At 38.9% G+C, this 23,781-nt stretch overlaps 1 protein-coding gene across 1 annotated transcript in view; it reads right to left on the bottom strand.

The window, feature by feature from the left end:
• The window catches only part of bbs9 (Bardet-Biedl syndrome 9), a gene marked incomplete at both ends in the record, with an annotated part of 164,947 nt that overhangs the window by 54,475 nt on the left and 86,691 nt on the right, over positions 1-23,781 (bottom strand). The window contains 3 exons of the mRNA XM_079240990.1: positions 3,714-3,824; positions 12,102-12,351; positions 18,565-18,747. Of these exons, the coding sequence (XP_079097116.1) occupies positions 3,714-3,824; positions 12,102-12,351; positions 18,565-18,747 (544 nt within the window). The remainder of the gene's footprint in view (positions 1-3,713; positions 3,825-12,101; positions 12,352-18,564; positions 18,748-23,781) is intronic.

Raw genomic sequence — 23,781 nt, 5'->3', positions numbered from 1 at the left:
TCTCTCCCCATGTCCTACCTCTCAGACACCTTTTGATGCCTTTCAAGTCAAGCAAATGTGCTTTCCGGCTGCCATGCAGCCTAACAGAAAGGCCTGTGTGTGTGGGATTTGGCATGGCGCCTAATTACTTTAAAGTCATAGACAGGTAGGCGGAAAGTGTAGGTGAGGGAAAAATCTGAGCTTTGAACTGATTCCTTCTCTGCCACCTTGTTCCTTGATTTTATAGGAGTTTTGAGCTGGCCGGTCTGCCCGAGGGCTTTTTTTTTGGCATTTTGGCACGATCAAACAAAAATACAATACTGTACAAGTTGGGCCAGATTTAAATAGTGAACCAAAAGTAAACCAGTACAGCACCATAATATGTAGTCAGCTGTTTCAGCTTATTGAAGATCTTTATTTATCAAGCTCCCATCTGATCGACAGTAAACAATGTGGTGTTTTGTCCTGCTAATTTAAGCTTTTGAAACGCTATGCATTGTTTGTACTGAAGTGACCTTAAACAGCACCAGTGAGCTTCAGGCTCTAAAGAGACTTTCACTACAAGACTTGACAAACAATCACATTACTATGTGTGAGTGCTGTGCAGACCACTACTGTTGCTTGTTTTCTCTGTCATGAGGAGGAGGCGGCGGAGTGAGTGCGAGACAAGTCTGGACATGATGTTACGCTCCTCCCTTGTCTTAGTCCCCAAATCATTTCCCCCTGTCCTTCCTTCCTTTTTGTCTTTTAAAAGTGTAAACCTCAGACTGGATCTAGAGGTTTCCATGACAAATAATACTAATTAGGGATAATTTTCCCCTTAGCTTTTTTCCATTGATGCTGGTTAGAATGATTTCTGTTTGGGTGTGTGTGTGAGAGAGTGTGAGAAAACTAAAAACCACAGAAAGGGAACAATGTAAAGTTTGAAATCATCACAGAAAAAAAAAAACATAAAACCCAAACAATTGCATATCAAATTACATCTATGGAACTTTTCTCTTTTACAAAGTTTTGTAAAAAAAGAAAAAACAAAAACCTCTTAACTATGCACACATGTGTTTATCATGGCTACTTTGCATATTTTGCATTAGTTTGAAGTGAATCAGTGCACATCTTCAGAAATTGATGCTACATGTCCACTAGCTGCAATATGTAAGTAACCACTAGGGGCAGTGTCTGGACCAATTCGACTGTACGTAAAGCCAGAATATCAACAGCAGTAAAAATAAATAAATGTTTGAGAGCTAAAGATTAAAAAATAAAATACTGCATGCTTGTTTTATTCTATTGATTTGAACACAAGGCTTCAAAGTGTTTTACACTGAAACCATTATTCATTCACTCCTCAAGCATTCTTGGCGATAGTCAGCTGCTCTGAGGCACACCGATGGAAACATGGCAGTGGCTTCTCCAACCACCACCTAAACATAAACATTTGCTCACTTACACATGCACCATGGATGGCGACACTGGGGGGCAAAGAGGGTGCAGCATCTTGTCCAGGGACACAAATACAGATTGACTGGAGGAACAGGATTCGAACCGCTGATCATTTGACAACCTGCTCTACCTCCTGAGCCACAGCTGCCCCTGTTTAATGATTGTATGGCGTCTACTATACTGCTGCTGCCATTTCTCAAAACTAACCAAATACTTAACCCTTCCTAAATTTGAAACAAATGTGATATATTTACTCCGTTTTTCCACTTAAGTGTGTTTTATTTGAGATGATGTGCGATCTTGGGACTAAGTGTTGTGCAGACACCCTCGATGTCCGAAAGTAAAGTATAATCAGTTTCCTGTGATTTTGATAACTAAATTTCATGTACTTGACGCTTGTTTTAATACATTTTGTTTGACTGAATGCTTAACACGGGTCTGATGTGACAAACAGAGCGTAAATTTATTTTAGCTTCACTCAGACATTAAACAATTTTGTTTCTTGCTGCTGCAAATTAAAGCCCATTTTGAACAAAGGATCATTACAACCCGTGCATCTGTAAGGGATATACATCTGAGGTCAGAGACCTTATGCTGGTGTGTTGTGTGTAGATGTATATGTGTATGCGTTCGTATCTAATGATCCCTGTGTCGCCTTCTCTGTGTCTCCAACGCCTCCCCTTCTCATTAGCGGTGACGCCTGACTGGATTAACCACACGGCTTCACACACACATGAGCTTTAACACACAAAAACACACCGCTCATTAACGAAAGCGGAGCCCATCAAAGAGAATCTATTCGTCTTGGTTTAGGAAAGACAAACTATCATAAAATAAGGATTTGTTCTCAATGCAAACCAGAAGCCCCTTTCTTCCAGTGTCTGGCTGTGTGTTTGTATGTGTGTGTACAACAAGGCCAGGAGCCAGGAAACAGCGTATGCTAATAGCATTCTGTGTGTGTCAATTTGAGCCGCCTGCTTATCGTTTCCCAGATTAAATAATCTGGTAATTGAATAAAAGAAGTAACAAAACGGAGAAATGTGGGGGATGAAGGAATACAGAAAGACACAAAGAAAGAATAATTAGTCAGGAAGGAGAGAAAAAGACAGATATGGAGGTGCAGACCCATTTAATTATAAAAATATTAAATAAAGCACACAACTCTGCTTCTGATCTGATATGTCTCAGACAGACTGGTAGAAATGCAGACTGAAAGCAGAACCACATGGATGAAAACAGAACAGTGACAGCAAAGGGCAACAGGCACCTAACACAGGATGAGTGAGATCCAATTACCCAAACTGCTAGCATGCAATACTGAATGTACTACTTATTTATTTCTGAATATCAGGAAAATACTATTCTACAGTACAGACAAAACAATTAGCAATTAATTAAAACTGCAAAATGAGCACTATGGTTGTATAACCCATCACATCTCTTGCATCAAAGTAAATGCATCAGCTATGATGTCAGGTGTGACTGTACTCTGACTGTATTGTACTGAGTGGTAAAGAGACAGCTGGCTCTAAGACTGTCAGCTGTTTGACTGGTTCAAAAGGGGATCTGATAGAGGATGGAGCTGCTGTGGCTCTGACCGGCAGATTTACCAAAAAAAACAGCCGGTCTTTGTGCAGACTTACAATATAGAGTTTGAAACCCTTATAATTAAAGTGAAAAGTTGTTGTTTTTTTTGTTTTTTTTAAAATAAATTTTAAAACTGAATTCATTTGCATCTTTTAATTATATCTCACTGAAAATGATTCATCTTAATTGTTCCATTAGGATAAAATCCAGGCACACATATTGCAAAGATGTCAATGATCCGAAAAGATCAAACGCATATTTAACTCTTGCAGAATTTGCTTAAACGGATACATGAAGACATCTGGGAGGTTGATGACATTAGTAATAAATAATAATTTTTTATTGTCAATAGTAATAAAAAAAAATGTTTTAGGTGGTGGAATTCCAAGACATAAAAACACCTTGGATCCAGTAGATCCAAGAAACTGAATTTATTGCTTTGTTTATTCCCTTTTTTTCTTGGCAATGACTAAAATCCAAGCCAAATAACAGATGTGGAAGGCAACTGTGATGGACAGTGAACAGATATTACTGTCAGGGCTCTGGACAGGATTTTATGGCAGGCTGGGAGCAGTCCTGCGGATGTGCTGCTGGGGGGGATCTATTTTGATACGGTCTGCTCGGAAATGCGAAGCGTGATTACAAATAAAGACCCAAAGAAGAAAGAGGAGAAGAAAAGTGAGCCAAAGGGAAGTTTGTCCACCTACCGTTCTTGCTTTTCTTAGAAGGCTGCTTCTTCTTAAGGAACTTGGTGGGCTCCTGTGGAAGATCCATCTCCTCCCCTTCACCAGCTGCCTCTGCAATCGGCTCGACACCTCCTGAGTGAAAGGTAAAAGGAATTTATCAGTGATTTATGAAGAATAATCAAAGTAAACAATATCTTTTCATTTTATTTAAATTCTTACAGAATGCTTCTGTGTCACTAATTTTGAGCAGCACTGCTCAGTGTTTGGACAGAAAACCAGCGAGAAGCTTCGTTAAAAGGAGGCAGACATCAAAGAGGTACCTTAAACGTCTTGACAAAGCCATTTTTCATTCACCATCAAGTTTTCAAACAGCTCTACGAGCCAAGCCAACGAGCTCCAATGGCAAAATACAGAAAGTCCTTTGTAAATTTCTGTGTATACTGTGAAGCTGAAATTATACATTCAGACAGATTTCAAGTCTAAGTGTGATCCTTTGAGCTGCAAAATCATTAGGCTGGCGGCATGATGCGTTTTCAAGCAAGAAGCAGCTCATACATCCTTTGATTTCGGCTACATAAAATAGACCTCTTGCACATTTCCAAATATTTCAAAACCTTTCAGTGACTATTTAAGGACCATTTCACATCATCATTTACAATATTTAGTAAAAATACAAAACCATATTTTAGCTTAGTATTGCATGTAATTATTTTTTTTCTTTTTGGAGAAGAAAAAAAAACCCCACCAAACTTCTAGATTTTTTTTACATTAATCTGAAAAACCGTTAACAATTTCCTGCAGCACTTTGGATGAGTGTTTTTAGGGAGTGCTAGTGTCGCTGATATTTACCGTTTTCCTTTACAGTTCATGCACTTTGCAGCTGGTTGACTTGTTTGTGTTATTTGTAACTTCACAATGCTCTGAAAAGGAATCTCACAGTAATAAAAACTGGTCAAGACTATAAAAAATAAAACAAATATGTCTGAAATGAACCAAAAATGATCATAAATGTGGTTCATTTCATTTTTCATGAATGTCCCAGGCAAATAAAATAACAATTAAACAGATTTCATACACATATATATGTTTTATTTAACTTGTTGCTGGTGCAAATCAACATATTTCTGGTGACTAATATGACAAACATTTGCTTTTTCATTTCTATGATGCTTAAAATGATCTTTTTAAAAATTATTTCCTTCTCAGAACCAAAATTTACAAATTGTGCTTTGACTCTGATGTAAATCTTTTTGTAAGTTTTCAGACATAAAGAAGGGCAACATCACATGGAACCATAGTGCAGATCATGTGGCTGAAAGTTTGAGTGTGTGTAAACTTGGATGTGTGAGGGTGTGAGTGTATGTGTGACAAAATCCCTACCAGAATCCCATGGATCAGTCTGGATTTAGGGAGCTCCTGAGGCCGATGAATTGGACGCCTTGTCTCTCTCTTTCTCTGTCTCCTCCTCAACCCCCTTTCTTCATTCCTCTCCCCCACCCCTGTCTCCGTCTTCTCATCCAAATTTTTTTCCTCCACCCTGTCTTCATCTGCTCTTCATCCCATCCTTCTTCCTGCACTTCTTGCCTCTTTTCCTTTTCTATATGCTCCTCCTCATCCTTCTCTGCCATTTTAGACCCCTTTTTCTTCAACCACTTCTCCTTTCTGTGCCTCCTCTACACACTCCTGCCTTCTCTTCAGTTCCAGCTGCATCAATGTCCCAACCACATCATCTCCCCTTTCTCACATGTAACTTGTTTCTTTTTTTCCCCCTGATTTTCTCTGCAGCTTGTGGATTTGTCCAGTTTCGGGGTACACTTAATGCACACTGCACACATTGTTCCTCGGTGTTGTGTGTGTCATTGTGCATTTGCGAGACAGAGGGTGCATGTGTGTCTGCCATCAAGTCTACCTTAAGGTGTCTGAGAATGTGTGTGTGTCTCCATCTCCCCCACTGCGTCCACATTTGTGTGTGTGTGTGTGTGTGTGTGTGTGTGTGTGTGTTCAGATTATCCTAAGCCCTCTCTAATATTTATCCTGGCCTTTCTTTTTTAAAGCCAATCTTGTTCTCTTTGGTGAGACCACAGCCTATGGCTTCACACACACACGGACACACAGATACACCCGATCGCAGTTGTTTGAAATGGGATATGCCCAGCTCTTAATTGGGCAGGTGTTTTTCTAAGGCGAGATGTTTTCTTTAACGCTGTCTTACAATTTCATGGGCTGTGTGGGTGTATGTTCAAACCCCCATTCTTACATCAACATCAAGTAAGGAAATATCCCACCTCTGGAGCAGCTCACTCCGAGACAAAAATATACATATTAAAAAAAAAGTCACATCACACACAGACAGTCTCTTACCACTAACCTTTCACACATTCTTCCCTCTCTATCTCTGTCCATAAATAGTAGGTGTTTTATTGCCTGGTCAGAGCTGCGGTGTGTTTTTATGATTCTCTTGGCAGTGGTGAGGTCTATATTTATGTCACTGGACAGGTTATCAGTTTTTAACAGTCCTGAGGTTTAGATTCAATACTCCGCATTACATCCCTTCAAAGACACTATAATTATGGGGACAGTAGTTAAGTTGTACTTAATATGTTTAAAACAGACCCAAAATCAGCTGCAAAGGCAGTAAATCGGAAAGTATGTACAGACATATTAGGAGTTATTTTGTTACAAATGAATTTTCATTAACAATGATGCTTTGACAGGTTACAGACCATATGATCACATGACACTTGTCAAAAGTCAGCATCAAAACCACTAAACATCTATACTCTCCCATGTCACACAAAGTTGCTTTAAATTCATTTAGTCAGTCGTGTTTGTGAAGAATTAAGACCTTCTGTGACTGATTCAAATGCAGGTTTCCATGTCTTAGTTCCCAGTTCAGAGTGAGTTCAGAGAAAAGAGAGCAAAAATGAACCAAAGCCTGAAGCTACTAACTTCTGGCACATTTTTATCAGGAATATAGATCCATAGTTACAAAGGAAGCCGACCTTCAAAAGGTTTGGACAAACTGTGTGACTGAGTCTGATGGACAATTTACAACAGTTGGAGTGTATGCTGGACAACCTCACAAGCACATTCAGGAAAAGACTCGTTCCACCAAGCTCCAAGACCAAATGCCACAGGAAATCCTTTTTTCCATAACTCTGTAGTACAGATTATAATCCACGTAATATCTTGTGAAAATAGTAAGTATTGTACATATTGTTTTTTATCTTTTTGGTTCTATTTAAATAAGCATTTAATCTAATTTCTAATTTTCCTTTTTATATTTTTTTCAGTTCTTACTGTGTTTCACTTAACTGTTTTAAGGAGAAGTGTCACACAGCAATTCCCGCCTAGAATTAATACTTTCCTCTGATATCAAACAACGGTGAGTAAAAAATAACTGACATTTTTGTGGTGAAACATAATTTTACTTTTTATTTTTTTGTGAATTGTCACAGAAAAGATCCATGACACCAACAAGCTTCAATTTGGCATAAAAACTATGACTATGAATCAAATTTGCACTTGATGTAATTTTACCTCTTGGAAAACATAGTGCATTTGATATAAAACTGTGAAAACTAATGTTATATACATGTATTACATTTAGTAATGTTTTACTGTTGCCTCTGGCCCATTGTTAAAAATGAAAACTGATTCTCAATTAACCTTGGACAATAAAATAAAGATTAAATAATGATGAAAAAAAAATAAATAAAAATACTGTCTGGAGACGTAAGATTTGTTTGAACCTGTGTTGTGTTTACCTGACTATAATGTTAAAATAACACAAATTGTGTGTGCTAGAAAGTCAAAGTACATGTTGCATTATAACAAATTATATGATAAGAAAAATTAGAGGAAGAAACAAAATAAGTAAATAGATAAATAAAAATGAAACAGACCACTGCAACCATCATCTATAAAATGAAAGAAACGATACTGTGAAGTCAAACTGAGCTGGTCTTGCACAGATGTCCTAATTTTGGCTTTGACTTGAAGTGCAATGCGCCAGGTAAGCCTTCCTGTAGACACACGTCAACACCACATTGCATCCTCCAAACAGACAAGAAGAGGACAGTTTGGGTCACCCCACAAGGATCTAAGGACAAGTTGAAGAAAGTCCAAGCCATTTTGTGATAATTTGGAACATTACAGGCCTGTTTCAGCCAGTGCGTGACAGTTTGGGGCCATTTTGGGACAGCTTTTGAGCAGCTCTGGACAGCCTAGTTGAGGGGTTAAGCTGCTTCCAACAGACAGTGCTGTCTTGGTCTGCAGTGTGGGGACACCAGAGCATTCCTGCTTTATTCTGGGCTGCGGTTTGAAGATGGGGGTGACATTGTGCTGCTGCGGTTACCGGCAATTAGGCTTTGGGCTTTACGCTTTTTCAAATCCCCCCCTTTAAATGCACCCATGTGTGTACACCCACGTGCACACATTATACAGTCCTTTAGACTCACAGGTTTGCATTTACATATGCACACACCCACCCAGACAGGTTTTTCAACGCACACATGAAAAAAGGATGTGTTTTCTCTCAGAACTGTTGTGTGAAGCCAACACCTGGGATCTTTTGTCTCACTTTCCACCTCTGAACCTGCAAACCGCATCTCAAACATTGGAAGACATTATACATGTCACATATGTTAAACGTCAAACTAAATCTTTGACATTGCAAGAAAACAGAAAAGAAAGTGAAAGAAATTACAAAAAAAAGAAGATTAAACCATGTTTTTAGACAGTCACTCTCTGCAGCTCATAAATGTATTTTTGTAGCTCCAAGACAAGATGAAAAAAAACAAAAAAAACAATGTCAAATTTAAGATTTATTGATTGATGAACCTTATGTTATGGTGGCTTCTTCCTCAATATAGATCACTGCTGTTTTATATATAGCATCCTGAAGGAGGACTCTTCAATTTGGAAACACCACAGAGAGAGAACAAAGACAGCTGGTCAGGATTACACACAGGACATGACCTACACTTGCACATAGTACATGTTTTTCCTATGCTCTGAGTCCTCTAAACTCACACACACACACTTACTAACATATCTAAAAGTGTGCACACACTCATGCACGTAAATGCAGCCCATCTTCTCCCCTCTCTTTAATTCTAAAATAGATGCAGGCTCCAAACCACAGCTACCAGTGGAACACAGTGAAAATAACTGCAACACACACACATACCATCAGAATATGTGTGTCTGCTTGCTGAAGTTGGACTATGAACATAATAAAAAAAAAATCTCTAGACTGCGTTAACAGACGAGAGGAAAATCGATGCATGTGAAAGAAACACCCTACGACAACACAAGTGGAAAACAGATCAGAAATTGGTTTCTGATTTAAGCTTGAGAAGGTCAAAAAGAGGACACAACCACAAATATGTGAACAAATAAAGACATCTGACAGACCAGAAACCGATTAATGATAAAACAGAGTAAAATTTGATCATTTGAACGCAGTGCAACCCACATGGGAGACTGAACTAAACGAGGTTTTGCTAAATCAAAGGAATGCTCATGCAGAAGTACTCGTTTAACTTATTTACGCAGATATGTCTTTATGTGTGTGGGTGTGCTTGTATGAGTGCGTGCATGGCGCAGCTGTTGAAGCTTGAAATTTGTCTGAATGATATCATCAGGGTCAGATAAGGGGGTCATGTGATAAAGAGAGTGACATAAATAAAATGCATATGCAACCAGGATTCAACTACTGTACTGTCACTGAGTTCATACTCAGTCTGTCATCCTAATTTTCACATTTACAATATTAATCATTTACAAGATTAAGTTTTGTTTAAATTTACATTACACTGCACACTGTAATGCTATCAAAAATAGTTCCTTGTACACTTTGCTTTCACCTTTATGTCTTGTAGAGATGTTGCAGGAGGAAAATGGCAACAAAAATTCATAATGTACATTGATATGCATAAATCATCTTTCTCAGCTGGATGGTAGCATATGTTGTAAAAACATCATTCAAAATGAATGGTGGCCAAATCATTAATGCCATTTGCATGAGTAAATTGGCATAGCAACACATACAAGCTTGTGAATTGTGAAAACGCAGGTTCTGATTCGTCTCCTGTAGGCGGGACCTCGCTCTGCTCATCATGCTTGTGTTTGTTACAGTATTATATAAAGACAGAAGCCCGCTGCATCTGGCCTGTTTCAAACTGGGATGGAGCAGTAATAATGTCAGCTTCTAAGTGTGTTTAGTGGTGGGTGTGAGCGGGAAGGTTTTTATTTCCAGGAAAGTAAAAGAAACACATTAACACAGACACACACTTCCTACCAGTGAAGTGGATCTTGATGTGTGGTAACTCAGTGCATGTGGTCTTGATGGGAGGGGTGGGGGTGGGGGGAGGTGGTTGCCGTCACTGTTGTTGGAAAAGTAAACAAGCGTGTATGTTTACGGGCGGGTGAAAAAGCAACATCTGAGACGGCTGTTTACTGTAGGGCTCTATAAGTGTGTGGTGTGTGTGTGTGTGTGTGTGTGTGTGTGTGTGTGCGGTCTCTGTCTGTGTGAATTTTGGCAGCGAACCAAAAGAGAAAGGAGAAACTCCATGACGAGAAAACATACTGTAAATACAAGTATGCTCACTCTCACCTCTCTTCCTTCCACTTTTCTTTTTCCATTAAAGATTTATCGAAAAATCCCCTGGAATATGTGCAGCGTTATAAATCACAGGTGTAGCTGTGTGTGTGTATTGATGTTGATCTACTAAATCTTACATGTGCAGAACACAGCTGCTGGATATCAGTAACAGAGTTCTGGATTAGATCTAAAGCTGGGTTTGCCTCTGGAAACATCGGCAATAAAACAAGCTACTGTGAATCTTTGTGTGATGTGTGTGTCGCCAGAATGTTGTGGATTCATTTCTATGTGATGTTTGGTCGCACGTCGACCAGCCAGTCAGTTGTAGTGGCACAAGACGCAGTCGTCTGATAGTCATGATTGATAAATATTCATCTAGTTAGTAAATGCGGAAAGTTTTGACTGTACAGCTAGATTTGTTGCACTTTTACAAAAGTTACACGATTCCTCATAATAACACCCTGATCCATGCAGAAGCTACTCATTTTAAGACCATAAAAAAGAAGAGGACATATTAATGTACATATGTTGTGAAAAAGTCTGCTAGGCAGCATTAGGACTTAAAGAAACACAAAGATTTGTGTTTCTGGGGGTTTTTTGGACTGTGTGGTTTAATAATCAGGCAAAACAAACTGACTTTAAACCTCAGGGGGAACATTTGGAGAAAAAAAAAAAGAAAGAAAAAGAGGAGGAAATGAGGTGAACTCTGATTTATTATTTTGTCAAAAAAAACCCTCTAAATTTCAGAGACAGAATAATGACACATAAAAAGTGTGTATAGAAGACTTAAATATAATGATGTAAGATGTTATAAGTGATGGATTTTTCTGAATGTGCTCAATGTGTGCACACGTTTTTATGTTCACATAAATATTAGCATTTCTACTGTTATTGCTGTTATATATTTCTATTGTAATTTGTGCAAAAAATTTTATATTTGGATCTTTGTGTATATTTAGGTGTTTCTTTTTCAACCATGTGCATAGAAGAGCCTTAAAATACGAGTCTGCATATTGGACTTTAGGTGTCCTTTGAATAAGCTTCATGTTTTTGCCTGCTGGAGCCCAAAATATGCACCGAGGGACCAGTGCACATGAGACTGTTAAGAAACACACTAAATGATAGTAACTGCATTCAGTCACTACTCCTTATACATAATGGACTCGTTATGATGTTGAAGTGAGAATTGCAAATAAAATATAAATGTCATAAATGCAAAAAAATGTTGATGTCAATATGTAATCACAGTTCTGTGCTTAGGTATCAGTCCCCGAGGAATTCACACAACTACGATTACTTAGTTGTGGTCAGAAATTATTGCAGTCATGCTTCAAAGAAACTGATTGTCCTGTTTCTCACCATAAGAGATGGAGACAGATTGTTAACCGTGACAACATTCACCTCGAACAAACCTTCTGGAGTTTAGGCTACAAAGTCACACTACTTCATCACAGTTGTTATTTAGATGACAATAACAACTGTGGAAAACAAACATGAGACAGGTCATTTATGAATTAATAGTAGATGTTTTTTTTATTTTATTTTATTTTCTGCAAGAGCAGTCTAACAACCCATTTATGACATGACCAAAACATATTCTGTAGATTGTATCCACAGGGGTGAGTGTACAACTTGCTCACATTGCAGGATGTCCTGACTAACTGGACATTATGTGATGTTATGAGTGGCATCTTCTCAGAGAGTGACTGACTTCATTGTCATGCATTTCAGACAAGTGCAGCACCAGGCAGTTATACCACCTTCCAAGTACTTTATCGTCCACCCTTCCCTTTCCTACTCACCGGGAGCAGCAAGGTTCTGAACCTGAGCGGGGACGTGGACATTAGCCTCAGATGCCAGGGTGAGGCGACCTCCCTTGCCAATGCGGTCACAAAGGAGGGTGATGTGCTTCTTGAGACGGGCAGTGTCCTGCGGAAGGCCCAGCACCGGGCCTCCTGTCTGGGCCAGAGATGTGGCTTGGTCCTTGGGGCTCCGTGACAAGCAGCTCCGCAGGAGGTGAGAGACAGCAGCGTCGCAGCTCTCCTCCCAGCCCTGAGGAGAGAGGAGAAGGGTGAGTACTGCTACATGTAAAAGGTGTTAAAGAGAAAACACAACAAGAGACAGAAGGCTGACAAAATGTTATAAGAAGAGCCACTGGCCAAGATAACACACAAACTTTATTCAACTTATTCTTCAATAAACAATTAACTGGGAGTCAACCATGTCAGTCTGAGGAACAAGTGATATGCATGTGCATGTGGGTGAGGGTGGGGGAGGGTTGGGGTGTGATGACAGGTACTCTTCCACCCTCCTAACCCACCATCCCTTCCTTCCTCTGCCTGCCGCCACACTGATAGGCCCCTAATGAGCCATAATGACAGGTAATCAGCCCTGTAATGACGGTGACAGAGAGATACAGACAAGAGAGAAAGAGACGGGGGGGGGGGGGGGGGGGTGCAAAAGACAGAGAGAGGATTCTCAAGGGTCAAAGAGATGAGACGATAAAGGAGGGGAAGAAACAAGAGAAAAAAATAAGATGAGTGGAAAGGTGAAGGACAGGCAGAGATAATAAAGCAGACAGTAGAGGGTGAAAAGAGGCCGGAGGGAGAAAGAAATGAGAGAGGAGGAGCACGATGCAGTAGAGGAAGAGGAGAGATGGGAAGTGGGTGACCTATTCTTACCACAATATCACACCAGGTTATCAAATACTCGGAACAACATAGCTGCAGGTTTCTGCGGAAACTCGGCATGCTTGTGCACGCACTCACTGACACAGGAGTTCCACATGCCGTAGAGGAAAATTAAATGTCTTTACACCGAAACTACAGACATTCATCCACCTGAATGAGAAGAAAGGAAGTGAAAAAATGGGAAGTAGAACATGTTTGGATTTAGGGGCTGCATAACTGGCAAAACGGCACAAGTTCTGTCCTGCAGGGATCCTTAATCCTGGTCCTCTAGGTCCAGTGTCCTACAGGTTCTCCTAGTGTCCCTGCTGGAACACACCAGACTTAGACTTAGACAAGCTCTGCATTTGAATCAGGTATGTTGCAGCTGGGGAAAAGCTTGGAAAACCTGCAGGACACCAGTTCTCGAGGACTTGGATTGAGGACCCATGCTGTAGTGTGTCTTTAAAGTGCCTCTTTCAAGGCCTGTTGTTCTGCTAAGGGATATTTATTATATGAGAATGCCATTGCCATACTGGGGGTTTAGCATTTTTGCTGACCAGTAAGAAAGCAACGTGCATGTGAATGCGGTGATGAAGGTTTTCCCAACACAACACTATACTGTAAAAAGAGAAGTTGTGTTTCTCACTCCATCTGTCACCGGTTTAAATTTTTTGGCTGATCACTGTAACTTGGTCTATATTGTAACATACAAGGATATTGTAAATGTCCTATCCTTAAAGAGCATCCTGACTGCACTGTGAATTGTAATGGTGAGAAATCACAGATGTGACTAACATTACTGGATAACAAACAACCTTGAGGAGCTCCCAAAGAGAGAGAGAGAGAGAGAGAGAGGCTTCAGAAAGAAACCTTTTAGTCCTGATATCCTCATCAAGACTGGGAAAGTCATTTCAGAGGCCAAAGTTACGGTTCTGTGAGAACAATGTCATTGAGCTCATCTCCAGGGAAAACAGCATCCTCAAAAGTACTTGCCCTGACAGAATCAGTAGGATCCCCTCTCTGAAAAAGATATTAAAAAGCTTGGGTTTGGTGTTGCATGGGCCTCCACAACCAGTTACTGTACATAATTACAAGTTTCAATAAAGAGTGCCTGCATGAATGGAGCCTCTAAATGAAGATTAGTTGGCTTGTTTGTCAATGAAATCCATCAATTCCATCGTTTAGAAGTTTAAAAGCTTCAAAGACGCCAAAACACCGCACAGTGGTTTCCAATACTCATGGAGAGGCTTTTAAAACATTTCCTCACACAGATTGTAAGGCAAATACTGGAAATATGTTATTAAAAAAACAAAACAAAACACATATAAAGGTGCCAAATCATCCTGTTAAGATATTATTTATGGGGACATTTTTTAAGCTTTTTTTGCTGAGAAGCTGGTAATTTGGAGTCAGTGAATAAAAAGAAAAAAAAACTTTGTGATATTTTATTTAAAACAATATTTTGTAAAAACAATGATTGTACTCTGAGGCTCTAAAAGTTTAAGAACACTGAATAGTTTGGTAGTTCTTTGAATTCCCATTTAATTTGAATCTATGATGAAAATATATAATTGGATTATAATCTGGTGAAGAGAGCAGGAAGCTGATGCGATATTGGATTCATACCAGTATGATGTAATCTATTCTGAAATAGTAAACAGAGGATGGGGATTGTGGGGGATCATGCAACAATAACACCCACCAGGCATGATCAGCAAGTTTGTAGAAGAGCTGACTGGAAGATGGAAAAACAGTCAAAACAGAAGGACAACGAATAACGAAAACAGAATGGAGATGATGTAGGAGATGTTTAGAGAAAGATGACAAGTCAGGAAGCCAAGGAGACAGAGGAAGAAAAGGAAGATGGGACCGTGAGGGACAGGTGTGGAAGTGAAGGAGTATAAAATGAATTGAAATAATGGTAGCATGCAGGAAGATGGAGAGAAAAAAAGAAGAAAACGGATACCTGAACATGAAACTGACATGACAATTGTAAGCTAAGAGAAAAAAAAAAAAAGATTCTGGAAGAATCATAATACACAAGAACAAATACTGAAAGCTTTCTATATGGATTGAAAGTGAGGGGTTGAAAGAAACAAGTGGATTGAAGAAACAACAGAAGGTGGAAAACAGAGCGGAGAAACAGAGTTAGAAATGAAGAGGAAGAAGAAAAGAAAGATGAAAAGGAAGGAGAGAAGAGAAGGAGAGGAATGCATGGAGAAAAGTAAAGGGAGGAGGTTGTTCTACTTGGCTGCAGCTAAATGAGACGTTTTGTTCAGTGCCACACAGATGCTTTTGCGCTTGTGTCATTCCCTCTTTTTTCTTCTCCGCTTCCTCCAAATGCTACTTGAACAACATCCTTCTACTGTCATCATCCAGACAAGTGATGCTCCGAGTTAATAGGGATTTTTTTAAAAGCTCTAACAGACCACATACAGTTTGTGATGAATCAAACAAACTAGAAAATGATAAGAGACGGATGGAAGGTAAAAAATGATATAAGAGTGCACATTGGAATAGTTCGCTAGGCTCTGATTGGGCACTTGGCTCAGTTGTAGAGCCGTGTATCCATTCAGACCGAGATCGTGTTCACGCTGCACTTTGGTCAAACGTGCCAAACCTTTACAACAATATACCCCCATTCCCACCAAAGGTGGCGCTGCACTAGTATTTAGCAAAAGAGAGGACAAGACCGAAGTGAAGAAGAAACCTCTGTTTTAGGTTTATTTTGTCTTATGCAAGTATACTGCAGAAACACACTGCAACAATGACTGCAGTATGAACAGACGAGTCAGAGGACTCTTAACGTCATTGCTATGAATTTACCCACAATGCAACACTACGTCAAATGCAGGAAGTGAATTTTTTGTAGTCCACTTCCGGTATTTGGTCCACTTGAAATGTGCCAAGACCTGCGTTTGTAGGCGGATCTAGTCCGCTTCTTTGGTCCGAACCATAATTTGTTTGTCGCATTCACAGTTCCCCAAATGAAGCAGACTTTCCAAGCAAACGGACTCGGATTCGAATAAAAAAAACTGAAAACCTAAAATCTGAAAAGTGGGAACACAACTGGGCTCACTGGACAAACTTGTGATCATCAATAAATAAAAGATTGAAGAAAAATCTGCAAATCTGGCAGGATTACTATGTATATCAACATTTTATTTATTTTCTTAAGCAGTGGTCCTTTTTAACAGGGTTAGAAAAGTATTTCTGCACAGTATGCTTTGCTTTGCTTCATCTGTTGAAGTTTGATTGTGACTTTGAAAGAAACACTTAATCACTTCAGATATAAATTGGCAAGTCATGTTAACTCTTAATTCAGTCTTGCCGCATGTTTTAGAAAACTGGGAAAAAAAAGTCATAATCAAAATAAATGAAAAACTGGTTCAGGATAAGATTCACATGTCTGTTCTTGGATTTTAGGGGCATCTCAGGACCTCAGAGAATGCATTCCTGGGTCTAAAAGTTTGGGTCTGTAACTGTGCCTGAGAAAAGTGTGAAGTGAGTAAAATCCACTTCTGATTTAGTTTTGTAAACATTTGGGTTTAAACTGTCCAGGGTGTTTGAGCAACAGATTTATATCCACCTTTTTAGTTTGTGAATATATCTGTAATGTTTCAACATTTATGAGGGCTGGGGGGCATAAGGAGGACCCCATTTTCAAAATCTATTGTTAAAATTAAATAGAACAAAATAAGTCATTCAATCGGAGTTAAAAAGGCAAAAAAATAGGCTTTTGACAGGATTGTGATATTCTAAATCTCTAAAGCATGAAATGTCAAAAATAACCTTCTCAATGCATATATTATGCAACAGATGATCATTTGTAAGAGTTTATTCTTTTATTGAGAATAACGTTAAATTTTTGGGGGGAAAAAGTTGAAGGAAAGTTCCAAGTATAGCTGGAATTAAGAAATAAATTTTTTTTAAAAATTGGATAAAGTTTCTCCTTCACTTCTCCCTTTGTCTTTCTCCTCCTCTTCATTATCCCCTTCAGCTTTCCTTTAATCCAACTCTTTAGCCCTCTGTCCTCTGTGACTTTATTCATGCTCATGACATTCCAGGAGTTTATTCCTCTTAAAGAGATCTCCCTGAGAGGTAACCTTGCACTCACCTGGAACGACCTCACCTGCACGGTCACAAAGGAGGTTAAAAGTCAAGATGGAGAGTGTGATGAGGCACATCCACTCTGACATCCAAAATATTCACTTCTAAACACAAAGGTTTAACCTTTAAGTTGTGACACCATATTGGCAGTCCATTGTGGTTGCAATTAATGCATTACATTAAATTAAATTAACTAGAAACATCAAATTTTGTAAAAAATATATTATATTTAACAATTACAGTATAATGTGTGAACATCGACATATCGATTGATTTTGTTTTGTGATAATATTGTTAGTATGACTTCAAACTGAACTTTTAAAAAGGCATAAAAAATGTGATGAAGTAATAAAAGAAATTATAAAATACTACATAACCACTTATAAATGTACCTCGTCACAGCACTGCACCAGAGGATGTGTCATGCTTTCTGAAAATAGCTCATCAGCCCACCTGTTGGTCTTACTACCATGGATATGACCCTAATTACTGATAATTCACTTAATGCCATTAATCCCATTTGAAATGACATACACACACTTTCAGAGCCCCTTGAGGCTCATCAAATGACCCTCTCAATCTATTTCTGTCTACTGAGTTCTGTAAGATGATGTTTTATGTACAGTTGTGTTCACAGTGGGCTGTGAGAGAAGACTGAAAATAGACTGGTAATGAGAGGTTCAAGGGATTGATCAGATCAGAGCCATGGAAAAACTAACACACACACACACACACACACACACACACACAAATTTTACATTTAATTGATTTTCATTCATTCTGAACAGCCTAATCAAAATCTTACTCGAAACATCAGTTCGCAACTTAACCTTAAGCCCAAGCAGAACCCCAGAAATGACATTTAGCTGCATTTGAACCAGTCTTTGATCTCTGTGAGGACTAATGGTCCCCACAAAGTCAGTAACTACACAAAAAGAGGTCCTAGAGAGGTAACAAAAACAAGAACACACACACTTCGTCTCCATGGGGAAAGAAATCTTTCGTGGTCTGATTGCTGCAAATGGAGGAGCTCTGTCAACAGGGCTGTTTATACAAAGAGTCCTCTGCAGCATGCACAACACACACATAAACACACTAATACACACAGCTACACACACGCTCACACCAGGTCTGAGTCAGAGGCTGAAAAGGGGGCAAAATGCCATTCATTCAAGTTGAGACCTATTGTGGGTTTGACCTCCCCTTGAATGTGTGTGTGTGTGTGCGTGTGTGCATTTGTTGTCTATTCAAACAAACATGTAGTTTTAATGAAATTACAAACAGTGACTACAAGACACACTCACAGCAGAGCTGGCAGGTGAGAGTGTGTGTATAGTCCTGAGGGACCAGAAGTGCTTAATATATTTTAAAAGTTTTCAGAGTGTGTGTTTAAGCTGGGGCTGTGTTTACCAAGCAAGCTGCAGATGGGTGGACAGACACTGACACATTAATAGTCTCCTAGAAGAGTGAGTGAATGTGTGTGTACCAGCTGCGGCGTGTCTTGCAGCAGCGGCAGCAGTGTGGCCTCCAAGATGGCAGTCTGATCGGGGGTCAGGCCCTGCCACAGCGACATCAGCAACACAAGCAGGTGCGTGGCGCTGCGCAGACGGACGAATGCCTCCTCCAGCAGAGCCCGGTTCTCCTCTGCAGCCTCTGCCAGTGCCATCACCTGGGGGAGAGAGCAGGGGGTGAATGTCTCTGTGCTGACCACTGCATAAATCTGCATCATTTTCTAGTTATGACAGCTTGATTTTTATAGTTTTCTCCTCCTTTATTCATCTGTTTCGTACGACTCTAAAACTCTAAACGCCAGGATTTCTCCTTAAACTTGAGCCTCCTGATACACTTTCTAATCAAGAAAAAAAATGGAATGAAAATGTCTTATTTCTTCTGAGTTCATAAAATAAATTATTGTAATAAAACTGCGAATTAAAAAGGGTAGTTATCTGTAAACTTGTTACAAGAATTTTTTTTTTTTTTTTTTAAATTGGCATAGATGATGAACTATCCCATGGTTCTTTGATGGTTTTGGCCGCTTTCTCCACAACACATGCATTTTTCCCACAGGACTCGGACTGTCGACTGCACAACCTGTGTAAACAGTTTTATGAGTATCAAACCTGCAGCTCCTTCATTACTGTCACCACTGGCTCCATCAGGTGGCTGATTTACACTTGTTTATGTTAGCCTGAATGAAACCCTGAAAGTTTCATCGCTGCATACTGTTTTAAAAATATGCATTAGTGCCCAAAATTCAACACAACATCGACTGATGAAACTTAGACCCAATATGTCTATTTATCATTCACTTTTTATTGAAGCTTTGCAATTTGCTGTGTCAAAATGTTGTTGTGTTTCTAGTTAGAGTTAAATTAAAGTTGAATCTGTAATAAAATCTTAGACATGAGAATGTCTAACATGGAAGCGATGCACTTTTTTAATTAAATCTTATTTTTTGCTTCATATCACTGAGTCATCCTCAAGAGAGATCTCTTTCAAACAAACATGCAAGTCAGTTACATATACAAAATCATTTGAGCAGAGCAAACAGTGTAAAATCCCTCTACGTGGCTTGTTTCGTTTGAAAAGTGATCACTTGGATGCTAATACTGTTTGATGTTTAAGGTTGTGTTTGTTACTTAGTAGTGTTTGCTTTAACTTCCCAATATATAAATTATACATATTTAAATATTTCCAATAAATCAAATTACACAAAAAGGAATTTTGTGTCATTGGTCAAAGTCTTGGAAGTAATGAGGTTACTTAACAGTACTTAAGCTTATACAGCAGTAAATGTAGAGATTGTTTGTCTCCTGCTACCTGGAAATTCAGCTAGACTAAACAAAACTAGACAAAACTACACAGGTATTGCAACATTAATGTCATCTACAAGAGTGGACTTCTTAAGGAAGCTGAGATCCATCAATGTCTGCACCAACATGTTTTGTATTTTCCTTATAAGTTGCATCCTCCAGTTGTGGAAGGTGCTGTCAGAGCAGCAGCATCTTTTGGAGCAGCATCACCAGAACCAGAGTCTTAAAGAGACTGAACAAATTGATCAAGAAGGCTGGTTATTTGCAGTGGACTGAACAGGAAGTGTTGGAACTGATTATCCAGAGAAGCCTCTGAATAATTCACAAAAAAACTGAACAACAGTGTGTGTTTAGTGAGACGCTTCCTCGAGTACATTGCCATACAGAAAGTTATACAGAAGGTCATTCCTCCCAGCAGCCATCACCCTCCATATTATTTCTAGTATTTTTCTATTTCATTTGATTTCATAAATATCCTCCTATCATTTTGATGTTACACAACCAATATATACTAGAAAAAACTATCAAATGCCTTTTGTGTTGAATAAAATGTTGGTAGGTTGGTTCTGCAACAACATATGTTCACAACCGATTAGGATGCAGCATTTACATCCACTCCTTCCGTGCAGCAGGACAGGTCATTGTTACAATTTACTCAAGAGGGAAAAAAACCAGGTCTGACAAAACAAAACAAAAAAAAAACACAAGTTCCAAACTTTGTATAGTTTCTTGGATAAGAAATTCAAGAGACTTAAGACACCTCTACATGAGATATCTCTAAAACATTAGACAAATAAATAAAATGTTTGAATGAGAGGGGAAGATTTCTTTTAAAGACGTTCTTTGAAAAAAGAAACAAACTATGTTTAATTTTTTTTACTGGTTGGATTATTCCTTAAAAACAGTGTATTTAAACATCTGGATATAAACTTTCATCCAGAATCTCCATGTCCTTCATGCTATAATCCCTTGTGCTTTAGAGCTCTTTTCTGAAGTCTCATGGAAATCTTTCCTCTGTAGTCTGCTGTTTACTAGTAAGAAAACTGGAAATCCCATTTACAAGTTGTTTAAAACATTTTGCATGAGAGTTTAAATAAACTGTTCTCCGTATGCAGACCATGTTTACTCTGGTAACTTGTCCTTACAGCAAGTTGGAGTCCATGTAGAAACAGTAGCTTATTCATGAGGCCACTGTGTATCTTCTGGTTCTGAATGAAGCAATCAGAACCAGATTGGAAAAGAGAGGAACTGATGACTTGCTTTGAAGTGAAGATTAAGTAGAACAGCTCAAGTGGAGCTGCTAGTTTTGCCTCATGCACAGAGCCCTTCAGCAGAAAACAGAAAGTGAGGGAATGTATGAATGAGGTGTGGTGGGAATGGATGAATCTGACCTACAGCAAGGGGTCAATCCCTCCATGCCTCCATTATTACAACAACAAAGATGTGGAGACAAGTGGGGTGACAAGGACAAGTGGTGACATAGCAAGACGGATGAAAATGAAGACAACAAGAAAGGACAAGTTGGACGAATAGAAAGAGGGAAACGGGAGATGAGGGAGAAGGAGGAGAGAGAATCAACAGACAAAGTGAAAAAGAAGATGTGAAAGCAGATCTGGGACTAATGGATGATTGTGTGTTCGGATAAATGAGTGATCTGCAGGTCTGAGTGCCAACGTACGCCAGGAGTTTGTTTGACAAATGGATTCAGCACTTGCCATTTGATCCTTTGAAAACAGAAATGTAAGACTCAGAAGTAAAGCATGAGTGTGTGTGCCAGGGTTAAGCAGTAATTGCCAAAGTAAGCCGTTTTGATTTGCGTAACATTAAACTACAAACATAGGTAAATGTTGGAATGACTACCTCCTCTAAGACTTGCCCATAAAGTGTAAACACAGAGTTCAAACTCCAACTTGCTTTGCTTAGTTTCTGTGGTAACCCCAAAAAATCTCCAGTATTCAGTCATGGATGGGGTCATCAGCGGGTGCTGTGTCACTCACACCTTGCTGGTAAGCTATACTTGCACACTTACCAATCAATAAATACACAATGCTTTTTCCTCTACATGTATAGCTCCCTCGGTGACTTGCTCAAGTTCCCAAGCCATCAAATCCAAGCCTAAAGAGCCCAACCATAAGCTTAACCTCACCTGATTCTCAAAGAGCCTTTCAGAAACGTCTGAGCCACATGGGGGCTAGTGTATCAGGCTCATTTTTGAAAACTGAGTAAAATGTATCTGTAACATGTGGCATCAAAAGGTGGCAAAAACAACTCATTAGATCCTCTTTCTGAAAATGGTTTTTAGCCACTTGGGATTTGAATTCATGATCTTTATCAGGAAACTTTCTCTCACTGTTGCTCCATGATGGACTGTGTTTGTGCAAAGCTCTTGTAATGATAAATGGGGTGCATTCTTTAGAGCACTTTACAAGTCTTATAGACCTTTAAAAGTGTTCACATTCTCACATTGCATAATATACCACTTTATACAAGCATCACTATTCTCTTTTATTCACACACTCTTATGCCAGTGAGTGTATTGTATATTTTACCCATTGACTGTATATAAAGACATGGATGTAGCCTCCGTGACGTCACCCACAGGTTTCTGAAGAGCCGAATTGAAGCTCGGTGGGCGGTTCCTACCATCGCCATCTTGGCAGAGGCATGCATGTCTTCTCGCCCGGAAAATACAAATATGGGCAAAGAGGTGAAGCTGAGAGGGGGGCTGTGAGCATCATGGTGGATGATTGACATCTAGCGAACTCCGAGCTGCCTGTAGCTAAGAGGTTATCGAGCTAACCTGGAGATAACAGGCGCTAATTAGCTAATGGAGGTAAGCGGACCAAAGCTAAGTCAAGTTGTTAACCGGCTAAAAACCGCGCTTGTTCTTCATTCTTCTTACTTGAAGCAGGATATTGGGTACCTGTCAATCAAAAGGAAATGCCCCTAAATATGCAGAATTTCAAGATTAAATTACTTTTAAACGGGCGAGTTAGAAAAAATGTTACTTCCCCCACAGTTGTCATGAAGGTAAACCTGATCTATTAAAGCAAAAATTGATTTTTGAACGAGAATGTAAACATGTTTATTTCTGCTGTGAAGTTGGTCTTTTTAACATGGGAGTCTGTTTTGCAGCCAGCCCCAAGCTGATGAAGGGGAACTGCTGTTTTTTGCACTTCTGTATAGGCTTCACTTTTAACTGCCATAGGTTGCCGCTTGATTTTACCCAAAAAACACTGGTTATAATTTTACAATTACAGATTTTCTGATACAGTTTTTGCTACAGAAATAATCACAATTTGTCAATTCATTTTATTACACTATACATGTTTAAAATCACATGAACACTCCTTATAGGTCTTTGTAATATTGGCATCAAAATAACAAAATAAAATGGCATCAAAGTAAAGTAACAAAGAAGTTTCATTCCAACTAAATCTTTATACTGAAAACAATAAGTAATAGGGGTAGGGAAATCGAATCGAATAATCGAAAATCTGGATTTTTTTTTGTTTCACAAGTTTAAAATCGATGTTTTTTGTTAAAAATCTTTTTTTTTTTATTTTTTTTTTTAAATGAAATAAAATTAATGTACTATAGATTTTTGTCATTTTCATTGGTTTTATTGATCTTTTTACTTGTGTTCTTGGGCATTATAGCAGCAGAATGATGGTCTGGCTACTGTGTTGTTTTATCTTAACTGAAATCATGAAAAATTACGAGCAAAAAAAGGTTTTATAATTTTTTGGGGGTTTTTAAATCAACAATATCAAAGAATTTTGAGAATCGCAATTTAAATCAAATCGGCACCCAAAAAATCGGAATCGAAGTGGGACAAAAGCATATCGTCACAGCCATAATAATTAAATACTGCGTGTTAACTGTGCATT

The sequence above is a fragment of the Telmatherina bonti genome (assembly GCF_933228915.1).
Source record: "Telmatherina bonti genome assembly, chromosome: 5".
Lineage (NCBI taxonomy): Eukaryota > Metazoa > Chordata > Actinopteri > Atheriniformes > Telmatherinidae > Telmatherina > Telmatherina bonti.
Note: the sequence above shows the minus strand (reverse complement) of the source record. Positions and strands in the feature narration are given on the sequence as shown.